General features: G+C 39.2%; 1 protein-coding gene across 1 annotated transcript in view; it reads right to left on the minus strand.

Annotated features, from left to right (window-relative positions):
* ntrk3b (neurotrophic tyrosine kinase, receptor, type 3b) overlaps positions 1-15,223 on the minus strand; it is a 324,652-nt gene that overhangs the window by 58,788 nt on the left and 250,641 nt on the right. Inside the window, exon 12 of the mRNA XM_060941065.1 lies at positions 1,185-1,373. Coding sequence (XP_060797048.1) covers positions 1,185-1,373 — 189 coding nt within the window. The remainder of the gene's footprint in view (positions 1-1,184; positions 1,374-15,223) is intronic.

The following is a 15,223-nucleotide window of genomic DNA, read 5'->3' on the forward strand; positions in this document are numbered from 1 at the left end:
TAATTTTTAAAAATCTTTTTTTTTAATATTACCTTTGGAGGAGTTAATAGAAGTAAACAGAATTACAAAACAAGAAGACATCTATATCCCCCACCGTATATATCCCCTGCCCTATATACCAACTATATACCAAGTTTCAAGATATTATTTGTCACATTTTTCAAGTTCTGCTGCAGGAAACCAACCCGACCTCTTTACACTGACCTCAGCAGCCCATGGCATAAACCCACCGGACCTTTGGTCCAGGTGAGCTAAAAATGAAAAATTTTCACACTTCTTAGTATCAAAAGGCACATATACATCAACACATATACTAACTTTCAAGACCATACCACTCATAGTTTTCACGTTCTGCTCCAGAAACAAAACCTACCCCTAAGACTAACCTGAGAGAGTAAGTCTGAAATTGTTTCCATGGAAACAAGAAAAATTTAAATTTCTCAAATTTCTTAGTATGAAAAGGCACATCTACATCGCCTTGTTAACATGTATACCAAGTTTCAAATCTGTATCATGAATAGTTTTGGATATATGTGCCGGAAATGAACATTGCTCTTAGAAACTAAGTCAAAATCTATATTTTATGTAAAAATTTTAAAAATACTTTTTTTTTGTCAAAAATTCAAAATAGCAAAAGGCACAAGTTCACATGTTGTTTGATATGTATACAAAGTTTCATGAAAATATCTTCAGTAGTTTTAAAGATATGGCCTTGAAATGAAAATGTAACCAGACGGATGGACAGACGGATGGAACCTGTTTCTATAGATAATAAACAAAGGTACAAATGATAGAAGAGTACATTTTGAAGTGTTTGGAAAAAAGGTCTAGTTAATGGTAAGTGTAGCTTTTCTGTTTACCATGCTTTCTCTTCAGAAGATGCTTGAAACCCTTAAAATATAGGAAGCATGAGTAGTGTTGCCTTAATGTCCTTCAATAAAAGATGAATGAAGTGTCTTTTCCTGACATGCATAATAGTTTCATGCCTATGTGATGAGACCCTGTGGTAGAATTTGTCTTGGCTGCATCATTCAGTATCATGACCAGCTATGGCAAAAACTCTCAAGGATTGTAAAATAATAATCTGTAATGTGTATGTACATTGGAAATTGAGCACATAAAGAATGAGCTGAGTTCCACTTTTGGACCCAGACAGAAGAGAAAGTGGTGTATAGGTGACTCACGGGTGGTCGGTTTATTACAGTTGTGTCCGTGCCGGAAGTACTGTGGGTTCTCCATTACAGGAATACGGCTCAATCCAATCACCACGGCGTCAGGACCGACGTCCAGCGTGCAGGGCGTGATGATTCCATGATTGACATGATGAAGTGGACTGGCAGAGTCTTCCTCCCCACTGATCACTGCTACAGGGCCTGTGGACAGAACATGGAACATTTAAAACAAATTTCAGAGGGACACTGAAAACAATAAAGTATGCGACAGTGTACCATCAAAGCAAAGAATAAAACATGATGGCACGTCTTTATAGGAAAATAATTAACAATGGACTGGAGTGACAGTTTGTCATGATTTGACAAGGATTACAATTTAATTTATTAAATATGAAAACATCATACATATTTTGTCTTTATAATTACATTTAATGTGATGGAATGTCCACGAAACAAATTAGTGTCACTTATTTTTATTATAACAGCTGCAAATGCCCTCACCAGCCTCTCTCTCTCTCTCTCTCTCTCCTGAGGTTAATAAGATGAAATGCAGCTCATCATATTACAGAGAAACCGCAAAGCAAAGTCCTTCATCCTTTAGACTTTCCTGTTTCTCTAAACTTAAAGTTACAGCTTTAGGTTTGACTGGTACAAAGTACAAACTAGTACAAACCGACACCGAAGACTCCTTCCAAAATGCTCTATCCAAATCCAATATGCACATTTTTAAATACATTTAATTAGACTTTGTCACATCACAGTTTACTCAGTATTATACACACACACACACACACACACACACACTTGAGTGAAATTCTAACATTACAAATTAAGCAGTCAGTTAAAAATAGATCGAGGTACAGTAATATGGTGCATAATAGACAAGTGTGTATAATAAATAAAATATAATGTGTGCATAAAGTATAAAAATTAGCGTGTCCACCTCTTGACTGGGAGATCGCAAGTTCTACTCGCAGTCGGGTCATACCAAAGACCATCATAAAAATGGTACCTACTATCGTCTGGGGGCGGCACGGTGGTGTAGTGGTTAGCGCTGTCGCCTCACAGCAAGAAGGTCCTGGGTTCGAGCCCCGGGGCCGGCGAGGGCCTTTCTGTGCGGAGTTTGCATGTTCTCCCCGTGTCCGCGTGGGTTTCCTCCGGGTGCTCCGGTTTCCCCCACAGTCCAAAGACATGCAGGTTAGGTTAACTGGTGACTCTAAATTGACCGTAGGTGTGAATGGTTGTCTGTGTCTATGTGTCAGCCCTGTGATGACCTGGCGATTTGTCCAGGGTGTACCCCGCCTTTCGCCCATAGTCAGCTGGGATAGGCTCCAGCTTGCCTGCGACCCTGTAGAAGGATAAAGCGGCTAGAGATAATGAGATGAGATGAGACTATCGTCTGGCAAGGAACACTGCAATACAGATGCGAGTGGAGAAGTCAAACTCTCGTGGTTACCAGAGGACTAGCTTCCCACTGTAACCCTAGCTGTATAGGTGAGAGGCCGAGGGCTACGGAAACGGAGATCGGCGCCACACCTTAAATCGACGCCTTAAAGAGTTGGCTAGTACTGGAACAGGAGACTGCCTGGGAAGACCAGATTCTGGTATGAGAGGGACTTTGACTTTTTGATAATGTATAAAATAATTAAATATAAGATGTGCACAATATATTGCATTATTATTATTATTATTATTAAGGTTCTCAGTCATCCAGGTCATCGTAATCCGTAGGTGCTAAAAAAGGCAACTGGACTTGCTTGAACTCCTTGAAGACGTTTCGCCTCTCATCCGAAAAGCTTATACAGTTCTGTCTGACTAGTGGGGAGTTTCAGGTGTTTATCCTCTAGTGGACCAAAAGCAAATCTAATGAGAGTCATTGAGGTCACATGGGTTGTTGACCCTCTCAGGTCTCCTGTAGGTGTTAGGATCACTGGAGGCCAGGAGTGAACAGTAGCCTAGAGGGTCACTGGCTTTCTCTGTGAGTCACTGAAATAGACTTAGACAAAACTTTATTTATCCCCGAAGGGCAATTAGAAGTAGAAGATAGAATGCCTTTATTGTCACTGCACAAATGTACAACAAAATTTATTTCATCATAGGAGAGCAAAGCTGGTGCATACATGCACGCCACCACTCTTGGGCACTTCAGCTCAAGGTTGTCTCATGTTAACCTAACTGCATGTCTTTGGACTGTGGGGGAACTGGAGCACCCAGAGGAAACCGATGAAGACACGGGGAGAACATGCAAACTCCACACAGAAAGGCCCCCGTCAGCCGCTAGGCTCAAACCCAGAACCTTCTTGCTGTAAGGCGACAGTGCTAACCACTACACCACCATGCTGCCCTGACGTCAGCTGAGTCTTGGTGTGGATGTATATTCAGTTTTCTGGGAAGTGTGCCAATATTATTATGATTATTATTATACTTTTATAATACAAGTTGTCACTTATATCTTTAGCCATAGACAAACATGGCAAAGTGAGAGGGCTTTTCTTAAGATATGAGCTGTATTATTTAAAACATATATTTTTTTAACTTCTTGTATCTTTGGCTTCCCTGGGATTTTTTCAAGATGCTTCTCAGTATCTTTCTTTACCAGACCTAAAGCTCTGACAACTACTGGTACAATTGTGGTCTTCAGGTGCCACATTCTTTCTGTTTCAATCTGTAGGTCTTTATATTTTGATAGTTTTTCAAATTCTTTTGCAGAAACTTTTCTATCTGTAGGTACTGTCATATCAATCCACAAGCAAGTTTTTCCTTTATGATCCTTAACTACTATGTCTGGTCTGTTTGCTTGTATTAGTGTTTATGTTAAAATCCTATAAAATAGTAGCTTGCTCATTTTCTGTGACTGGTGGGGGTTTGTGCTCGTACCACTTGTTAGCTGATGGAAGGCTATAATGTTGGCACCATAGGCGGTTTTAAACGGGGGCCAGAGGGGGCCAGTGCCCCTGTAAAATTGCTCCTGGCCCCTGTTGTGGCCCCTGTGCTGAACAGATAATAAGATTTATTAATTTTGACGTGCGCTGGCTCGAAGATCGGAACTGACATGACAGAGTGTTCTACACGGACTCCTTAAAGCGCTACACGCACACTGTTACCTGCAGCAGAAAGACCAGCAGCAGCGCGAATTGTAAACTTCGGACGTGAGTGATAACAGCTGTCACGTCCGAAGTTTTTTGATTGAAAAGCCATCAGATACAGTAGCGTTGACACGTTTCACTGAGCCATATAAAGAAGTATTTTTTGAGCTCTTTAGACTATGCAAAATAGCTGTGGCACTCCCAGTGAGATCTGCCTCTTGTGAGCGGAGTTTCTCCACTTTGAAACTGGTGAAGACCTGCCTCCGATCCACCATTAGTGAGGAGCGTCTAAGCAATCTTGGTGTGCTCAGCATTGAATCCAGAAGGTCCAAGGCTTTGAACCTTGATGCATTTGTAGACCGTTTCTCAAGGAGTCACAATCGCAGAATGTTGTTGTTGTAGTGTTTCAGCCTGCTGTGAATGCTATAGGGTGATTCTGAGACCACTGTATGTGAATTTATTTTTTCTTTCTATTTTTCCCCCCTGCTGTACATAAAGAGTGAGATGACAGTGTGATTTAGATAAAGATAGTGATTGTACATTCAAGTCTCATGCTGTGAAAAAGAAAATTCATGCTGTGAATTTAAAAAGTGTCATTGGACAGATAAAAGGTTCATTGTATGCAAAAATAGAAATCTTATTTTACAAAAAAGAGAAACATGGTTTTAAGATTTATTGAGCGCAATTTATTTTATGTTTAGGGTATTGAGACAGAATGTTTATCTCATTGTATTAATGCTCAATGTATTTTGTTTTGGTTTTAAATAAATTAAACAAAACATTTTGAACGCTTAAATATTGCCATGTTTTTTCCTTATATGTGCCCCCCTGAAAAAACACTGGCCCCACCTCGGCCCCCATAGTAATTTTGGTCTAGAACCGCCACTGGTTGGCACATTTTCCAATGAAGGTATTGTCCGATTCTGCCATGTCTATTCATGTATTCATTGGGTGTGATGATGATGATGATTATTATTATTATGTGTGAAATTGTTACTATAAAAATGATAAGGTATCAGAAAGAGCACATATTAATATAAAAGTTTGCAACCAGAATTACTATAGCTATGATGGTACAAAACCATGTTGGGTTTAATTTTGTCGTTTTTCAAAAATAGCAAGCTTTGTGCAGGTTTCCCCAGAACTTTTCAAATTCTTCCAGCCTTTTATACAAAAGCAGTTTTAATCCCAAGCAAAATTTGGACCTGATCCCTGTGAGCTGCCAGTTTTCACTCAAAAACACACTCCACTGACTCCATTATTTGATTGACTCTCTTTTTCATGGGCCACCCTGACACTGACAGTGACTTTAAATGGAAATCCACCCCAATTCATTCTGTGGCCTTTATAGCACCAAAGGTATTTTCAAACCATGTTTAAGATCTCCATGCAATCTGTAGCCAAGAGTCACATTCTGATTCTTGCAAACCCATTGGATCTCATTTATGTTTACTGCTAAGCACAACTGTAAATTGCAGCTTCTTCACAGGGGACAATATAACCATGGTGAGACAAACCAATTACAAAAACCAAGCTGGAGAATTTAAAAAAAAAAAAAGCCTGCTTTGCTTTCTAAGGGGAAAAATGTTGGTATGAATTGATACAGATGAAAAAAATAAATATTGGTTATTAATAAGGGGTATAATACAATTTCCAGTGGCTCTTGCAGTGTAAATGCTTTTAATTTGTTCGGAATCTCTAGGAACCTCAGAGGAAATAGCATGCCTAACACTTCCTGCCTTGTTTACATTCTCCGTGATGCCACATAGCTGCAACCTGATGAGTAGAGGACAGTCCAACTTCTTAAATGGGCTCTCCAGCACTCTGACCTTGTCCCACTGAAACGGCAGTTCAACAGCGCTTGGCTTTGCACAGGTCGCTGCCCGAGAGAAAACCACTTAACCCAGGTAACTCCAGGAGTCAAGCAATGTGCCACTCAAATGTTCTCTCTGCTCTCATCAGGGTGGCCTTAAAATTGAGAATCCAGTTCACAGGAGCCTCTCGCTTAATTAAATGGGGGACGCAAGCTACATGTATTAGCATTCATAGCAAATCAGGTCATAAATAAGTAAAAATTCAGTGGTGAATTCCTGGTTTTAATAATGTTGCCAGACAATTCTCACTGGCCTTAACTTTAATTAAACAAGGGGAACAAATAAAATATATGAGTAGTATTAGTCACGTTGTGCTTTAAAATCTATACCATGGACACTCCTGAGAATACTCTGTTTTGATCAGAATGTAACTATGCATAAAAATTACCTCAATAAATTAAACGAAGCACATATAAAAAGCCTATGTTTTATTTTTAAACTAGTAATAAGTAGCCATGGTATAAGCGAGATCAGAAAAGTCCGCTCTGCAACGTGGTGTTCTTTGACTCTGCCTCGTCTGTCAATTTGTTGGGCATTATTTGTTTTGAATCTCAATTAACTTGACATTTTATGGTAACTTACTACACCAACTCTAAGAAAACACTACTGTATAAAACAAAAAAATGAATATATAGCATACTGGTCAATTTGTGGTCGTGTTGGAGTGCATGCACTAGGCCACTGCAGCTTATGTTTTCCAATGGTGCCATCCAGTTGTCAAAAGCCATAGCCTTAAATAAATTATGGAAGTAAATAACAGTTTTAGTAACTCTGGTTCTAATTTTGGTTAACATTCAAGGTTATTTGCAAAGTTTGAGGAAATCCCATTCTCTCAGGTAACAGAGATGCCATTTTTTAAATCTAAGTGTTCATAAACTCACTGGTAGTATGACCGGGGCAGCACAGTGGTGTAGTGGTTAGCAGTCGCCTCACAGCAAGAAGGACCTGGGTTCGAGCCCAGCAGCTGACGACGGCCTTTCTGTGTGGAATTTGCATGCTGCCCACGTGGGTTTGCTCTGGTTTCCCCCAAAGACATGCAGGTTCGGCTAATTGGTGGCTCTAAATTGACCGTAGGCATGAATCTGAGTGTGAATATTTTTTTGTCTCGGTGTGTCAGGCCTGCGATGATTTGGTGACTTGTCCAGGGTGTACCCCACCTCTTGCCCATAGTCAGCTGGGACAGGCTCCAGCTTGCCTGCGACCCTGTACAGGATAAGCGGTTACGGATAATGGATGGATGGTAGTGTGACTTATCCATCTGTAAAAGCACTGCCGGTGGTTTCAACCCATGGTTCACAAAGTGGGGTCCATAAAGTATATCCAGGAGGTCTGTGATTTCTTAATTTTGTTGCACTGGTGGAAGCCACAACTCATTGTTATCAAAGTGATTCAGATGATAACCTGAGGTCAGTGTGACTTGAATTGTAAGGTGTTTTTTTTTAAATCATCAAAAATGGACTGTCTCGCTGTGCCCCTCGGAAACTTTCAGCCTGGTCTGTGAATTCTGGCACTGACAGTTCACAATGCAGTTATTATTTTTGCTTGTACCTCCATCCATCCATTATCCATAACTGCTTATCCTGTGCAGGGTTGCAGGAAAGCTGGAGCCTATCCCAGCTGACTATGGGCGAGAGGCAGGGTACACCCTAGACAAGTTGCCAGATCATCACAGGGCTGACACATAGCGACAAACTTAATGCATCTAGTTACATCCCTACTATAAATAATGTCAAATGGAATTTAATGATAATTTTAATAAAATTGTTTTCATGGAACCCATGGGACATGGATCAATCAGAAATAATCATTAATTAAAAATTATTTGTCTCTAATAAATAGCCACACTATTATTGTGCATATTTAAGCACTGCTTGTGATTTTTTTTTTGAACAGTTTGTTTGGAAAAATACTAGTGGTCATTGCCCATGAACCTGATTTCCTCTGAATGGTGCTCTTCACAGGGACTGTGTTGGTCCTCGGGTTTGGTCATACAGCTGTTTGGAACTGAACAGTCTACCCGAGGAGTCAGGGGTCAAATGTAACACTAGGCATTACTGTTACGTTTGCACATTCAAAATGTTTATTTGTCATATACACAATAACAGACACAGCGGTTTATTATTGGGTAATGAAATTCTTATTTTGCAACTGCCCGACCAAACTATGCTTACCAATATAAAAAAAAAAATATATATATATATATATATATATATATATATATATATATATATATATATATATATGAGTGATTCCACGCTTATGGGTACTGAAATGGGGACATGAACTTATTTTTAAAAATTCACCTAAAACCATTTCTTTTTTTACCATCAGGTCACAAAACATGTAATCTTTAATGAATGATATGTTAAAAGATAACTTTAATTTTCTGAGATGTAATAAAAACATATTTATATGCCAAAGTCAAGCCTATGAGTTCCAAAATGATGTCTGTTACATTACTTCTGTTACGATTGTCCATCTCGCGTCTGTTACAAATTAATTACAATCTAGCTATATACCATGTTAATCTTATTGAAAGAATGTGTATGTTTATTCTACTACACATGTTTATTAATTATATTTGCTAAAACGTCACCTTCCTATGTTTCAAAAAGTAATTCTACATTGTTAAAATTGAGAATATATATGTCCACAACACTTCTGTTACGTTCTGACTTTGGCATATAAATATGTTTTTATTACATCTCAGAAAATTAAAGTTATCTTTTAACATATCATTCATTAAAGATTACATGTTTTGTGACCTGATGGTAAAAAAAGAAATGGTTTTAGGTGAATTTTTAAAAATAAGTTCATGTCCCCATTTCAGTACCCATAAGCGTGGAATCACTCATATATAAAATACGAAATATAAAATATAAAGTGCATATGGAATGCAAAATATAAAAGTAGAATGAAAAACGAAGATAACATTTAAAAAAAAGGCAAACAAACAATGTGCAAACATAGAGGTATAAATGATAGATTCACAGAGACAGTTAACCTGATAGTAACTGAAGCTTTATGTGTAGGGAGGCGAGTTTATATGATGGATCTATCACCAACTTTCTGCTGCCATATTAGCACACTTATAAGCAATTAAAGAGGTAACATAATAGACTGCTTTCAACTGGATGATATATCTTAATACCATGTAGCAATTTACATGTAGCCTATATGTTTTCACTGTGTTCTGTCAAAATTATGTAAATTGCTCCCTGCGTCTCCTCAGTGATGTACAGTAGACTCAGCCTTAGCAGAAGTCTCCGGTGAGGAGCGCTGATTGCAATGACCTGTACAATCGTAACTCTCAGGCGAGTCGGGGAGGGGATTCCCTACCGAGGCTGCACGCAGTGTGTTAGCGCGAGCATGTAGCCTATGGGAAATGATAATGTCGTGGATTAGCATAGTGTGTTCACATGAGCGTGTAACCTATTGGAAATGATAGTGTCTTGGATTAGCACAGTGTGTTAGTGTGAGCATGTAGTCTATGGGAAATGAATAGTGTCTTGGATTAGCACAGTGTGTTAGCGCGAGCATGTAGCCTATGGGAAATGATAGTGTCTTGGATTAGCACAGTGTGTTAGCGCGAGCATGTAGCCTATGGGAAATGATAGTGTCTTGGATTAGCACAGTGTGTTAGCGTGAGCATGTAGCCTATGGGAAATTATAGTGTCTTGGATTAGCACAGCTTGTTAGTGCGAGCATGTAGCCAAGTCAAGTCAAGTTTATTTGTATAGCGCTTTTAACAATAAACATTGTTGTAAAGCAGCTTTACAGAATTTGAACGACTTAAAACATGAGCTAATTTTATTCCTGATCTATCCCCAATGAGCAAGCCTGTGGCGACGGTGGCAAGGAAAAACTCCCTCAGACGACATGAGGAAGAAACTTCGAGAGGAACCAGACTCAAAAGGGAACCCATCCTCATTTGGGCAACAACAGACAGCCTGACTATAACATTAACAGTTTTAACATGAAGTCAGTTTCGTTGATGTTATAAACTCTTCATGTAGCCTATGGGAAATGATAGTGTCTTGGATTAGCACAGCATGTTAGTGCGAGCATGTAGCCTATGGGAAATGAATAGTGTGTTGGATTAGCACAGTGTGTTAACATGAGCATGTAGCCTATGGGAAATGATAGTGTCTTGGATTAACACAACGTGTTAGCGCGAGCATGTAGCCTATGGGAAATGATAGTGTATTGAATTAGCACAGCTTGTTCGTGCGAGCATGTAGCCTATGGGAAATGAATAGTGTGTTGGATTAGCACAGTGTGTTAGCATGAGCATGTAGCCTATGGGAAATGATAGTATCTTGGATTAGCACAACGTGTTAGTGCGAGCATGTAGCCTATGGGAAATGATAATATCTTGGATTAGCATAGTTTGTTAGCATGAGCGTGTAGCCTATGGGAAATGATAGTGTATTGGATTAGCACAGCTTGTTAGTGTGAGCATGTAGCCTATGGGAAATGAATAGTGTCTTGGATTAGCACAGTGTGTTAGCGCGAGCATGTAGCCTATGGGAAATGAATAGTGTATTGGATTAGCACAACATGTTCATGAGAGCATGTAGCCTATGGGAAATGAATAGTGTCTTGGATTAAACCAGTATGTTAGCGCAAGCATGTAGCCTATGGGAAATAAATAGTGTATTGGATTAGCACTAATCCCTTGTTTTGGAAAATCAAAAATGTTGTATTGGGCCCCTGTGGGATGTCACCAATCCATGTGCCAAGTATGGAGTATGTGCGTCCAGCCATGTTGATTTGCATAGGTGAACAGACAGAGACAGACAGCCTTCCTTTATTAGTACAGATGTCTGTACTGAGGTGGTCTGTGGAGGGTTAAAACATTTGCAAATCCTCATAGACCTTTCAAATCAGAGCAGATCAAAATCAACATAGTAATCTATTACAATTATCTACTAGTGACCTACAATTATAGCCTAAGCTTAATTTTAATGCTATAAGATGAACAGACAGCCTTTGGTGTTCTTCCTAGCAATTCCAGTTTTTATAAAAATGTTTTATTCTTGGTTTAGTCTCGTATAATATTTCCCTGAAGATACAATACATTTCTTGGCATTGCAGATTCAATGCAGTTGAGTTTCATTTTTAACCTGGACTGTAAATATCATGCACAAGGTACAGTAGATACCTAGGTTATATATTGTAGTATATTTTTCAGTTTACTGTTATACTAACTGTTCCTCTGTTTCCAGTTAGACGACTTGGGGGGACATCAATATTTATGATCCTTCACGAAGGAGGCCTCGAAAAATTTATGCTTTCTCCATCAGCGCGATTGTTCATTTTGTTTATGGAGGCGTAAAATGCATCTGAGACATAAAGGAGGGCAAGGAGCACATATCTGTTCACATAAAATCTAAATCTGGCATGCATGCGTTTCAGCTATTAATGGTTTGTCTCAGAAGTGTTGCGCAATAGCTTTATGGGTGCCGTGTAAATGAGATGAATCAAACTAAAGGTGAAAATATATAAGCCTTACGTGAGAGGGAATAAGGTCAAAAGAAACTGAAATGGAATTTGAAAATCTTGCTATCAAAGTTAAACATACATTTAATTAACCAAAGAAATTAACCAATATCAAGAGCTCCATCTATGCATGTTACACTTTTCAAAAGGCATGGGTAATAATGGGCTGTGTATCATTAAATGGTAAATGGGAAAGTGCTGAGAAGTGTAAGAGTAAAGTCAAGCATAAATAAAAGGAATCGAATGTAACTAAAGAAGGTTAAATAATTAAATAAATATTGGCTGGCTTTGAGTGGTATATCAGATATATTCCATTCAGCGAGCATGATATTGAACGACTCGTTCAATATCATGCTCGCTGAATGGAATATATCTGATATACCACGAAAAAAACCCAACCAATATTATTATTCTCTCATCTCATCTCATTATCTGTAGCCGCTTTATCCTGTTCTACAGGGTCACAGGCGAGCTGGAGCCTATCCCAGCTGACTACGGGCGAAAGGCGGGGTACACCCTGGACAAGTCGCCAGGTCATCACAGGGCTGACACATAGACACAGACAACCATTCACACTCACATTCACACCTACGGTCAATTTAGAGTCACCAGTTAACCTAACCTGCATGTCTTTGGACTGTGGGGGAAACCGGAGCACCCGGAGGAAACCCACGTGGACACGGGGAGAACATGCAAACTCCGCACAGAAAGGCCCTCGTCGGCCACAGGGCTCGAACCCGGACCTTCTTGCTGTGAGGCGACAGCGCTAATCACTACACCGCTGTGCCACCCATTATTATTATTACTATTATTATTATTATTTTTATAATACATTCGATGGAACAATTATAGATTTTACAAAAAGTTAAGAACAGGGGGGTAACTTAGCAATATTGAATGCTGATTCTGATCGAATGTAATTCAATGTTCTGTCAATCCAATGTACATGTACAAAGTCAAAGTTCTAACAAAAAAATGGTACAAGTCCAAAAAGCCTGAACAACAACCCAACTTAGTATATACAAGCTATATCCAGGCTGACAGTTCAAGTTCAAAAGTTACTTCTGGTTGTAGTTAATTGTTACATTGCAGTTGTTCAAAACAAAAGGGCTTTGCTGAGTGAAGTCCACAAGTGAAGTCCTCTTGTAAAAGTCTCCGTCACTTTTCCTCACCTCCAAGTAGAAGTTTGACAATATTTCTGCTATTGTTCTCTTTTCCAGTTTTTTGATGTCCGTTGGTATGTTTTTCTCTTGTAAATATATGTGAAGAATATCCAGTGAAGTTTTGGTAGCCTTTCGGGTGTCCAGCGCATCTGTCTCTTTAAATCTTCTGCTTTTAATGAAGCAAACCTCGTGGCCATGTTAGTGTACAAACTGTTACAGTCATTCGCAAGTGCAGAAGTTTTAGATCTCCAACACGTCTCTTTTCCAGTTTTTTGATGTCCGTTGGTCTGTTTTTCTCTTGTAAACATGCGTGAAGAATATATAATGAAGTTTTAGTAGCCTTTTGGATGTTCAGCGCGTCTTTGGCTTTCGGTTTATTTATTTAGTGCTTAAACTGAGCACTGAATTAACCTCGTCTTCTCTGTTTCCTGGGCGACAAAGAAATGATTGTGCACATGCACAACAGAAAAATTTTGTCATTGGATCTTCGCGTGTGATGTTGTGTTGTCTTGACAATGTGCAGTATTATAACAATATTGCACGCTCATTCTCCATTGGGGAGAGCGGCGTAATACATGGAGGATAAGCGATACGATAACAATATTGCATGCCATCAATAAACCCACTAGAAGGGAACAGAATCCATGGTTTTATTCCATGGAAAAAGTGGCCCATATGCAGGGGCGGACTGGCAATCTGTGCGTTCTGGAAAAGTCCAGAACGGCTGTCCGGTCTACGGCCGTCGGCCCTGTTCAATAACCAAAATTTTCAGTCTATCAACTAACAACAGGTGGCACTAAAATGATAATTTATCCGTCAATCATTATTCCAGAGGCCTAAAAGCCAACAAAGAAGAGTAACGTTAGTGTCTGTCAACAGAAAGATGGCAAGCAGAAAACGTAAGGAGAAAGGTGGATGGGAAAAGTTAAAACAAAAGAAAGTGAAGTCACTTGAAGAAGATGCTTCAAAATGTAGAAAGCTCACAGAGCTTTTTGGCAGCAGTGCAACTGCAAGCAGCAGCAGTAACGTTCATGTCACGTTATCACCGAGCGAGACTGAGAACCAGGTGGACATCCAACCTGACCAACCACATGCTGATGATGATAGTCATGATGAGGGACAGGCAGCTGAGGGAATTTCACCGGAGGAGAAGGTACCGGTAAGTGACAATGACATAAAACCATAGCATAAAACAGGTTACGTAAAGGCCACTCATAGACCCCTCTCATAGTAGGCCAATCTTCTATTGACTGGATTTGTGGTGTGATGATGAGAAATATGTGGTTTATTGCTGTCAAAACAAACACGTAACTACCAAGCAAGCCAATTATAAATAGATAGGCAAGCACAAATGGCTGCTATTTCATATGTTCACCTCTGCATAATTCATGCAGATTAGGCTCTTTACGTTCAAGAGAACCAAAGCGCTAGCCTATCATTAACCAAAAGTTTGAGGGGGAGAAGTGTTTTCCATTTTGGCACTATTTATCTTTGTCTTCTCTTTCGTGGTGCGTGGTGGAATGTCTGTGGAATAGGCTACAAATGTTGTTTGAAGGATGATTGGTTGAATGGTATCATAACTAATCAGAGCAGCATTGCATTGTGCAATTTGTTAATAGCCTAATTTTAGATCTGTTTGTCAGGCTTACCTACAAAAAAATCAGCATAATATTAAAAGTATAAAATGTGTCAAGCAGGCTAATTCTTACACAGAATAGACCTAAAAGGCTAAAAATGTAATTGGGATTTAGGAAAAACCTCCAAATCTGTTTTATTCTTCTTGTCTGTAGCCTAGGTATCAAATGCTATGTTTATCCAAAGTTTTGGCTGGTTTTTAAAAATAGAATTTTGAGGTATAAGTACAGGTTTAAAGGCTGTCCTTCAAATAATACTATTAAACAAATGTTAATCAAGCATATGTCAGTGCACAATGTGAAGGGTTTTCCTAGATGCCATTGCATAGTTTAGATATAATCAACAATAGCATTAGCATCGAACTTCATCTTTTCAATTGTTTGTTTATTCAGGTTGAAGATAGTGGCAGCTCAAAAGATGACAGGGAGAGTCCAGGAAAGTGCCAGAACGAGGGATCAGTGCCCCAATATTTCAGCCGCCCCAGTTCAGACAGTTACAGCCTGGAGCAGTTTTTCAGTTACCACCCCCAGCAAAAGCCCAAAAACCTGTCTCTACAAAGATTGTTCAGCTGTAGAGATGGTACTAACCGTAAATGGCTGTGAGGATTCTGTGAGGAGAATCACACACTATTTATTGTTGTAATTATTGTTGGCAAAGTCAGTTACAAATATCAGTGATACAGATTTTTTTTTCTGTTTAAAATGCAAGCACAGAAGTGACTGTAAAATAGCAGTATAAAAGACAATGTCTATGTTCATTTTTGTTTAGGAGATGCAAGTGATGTTTAGTCA

Source organism: Neoarius graeffei, chromosome 15, assembly GCF_027579695.1.
Source record: "Neoarius graeffei isolate fNeoGra1 chromosome 15, fNeoGra1.pri, whole genome shotgun sequence".
Classification (NCBI taxonomy): Eukaryota; Metazoa; Chordata; class Actinopteri; order Siluriformes; family Ariidae; genus Neoarius; species Neoarius graeffei.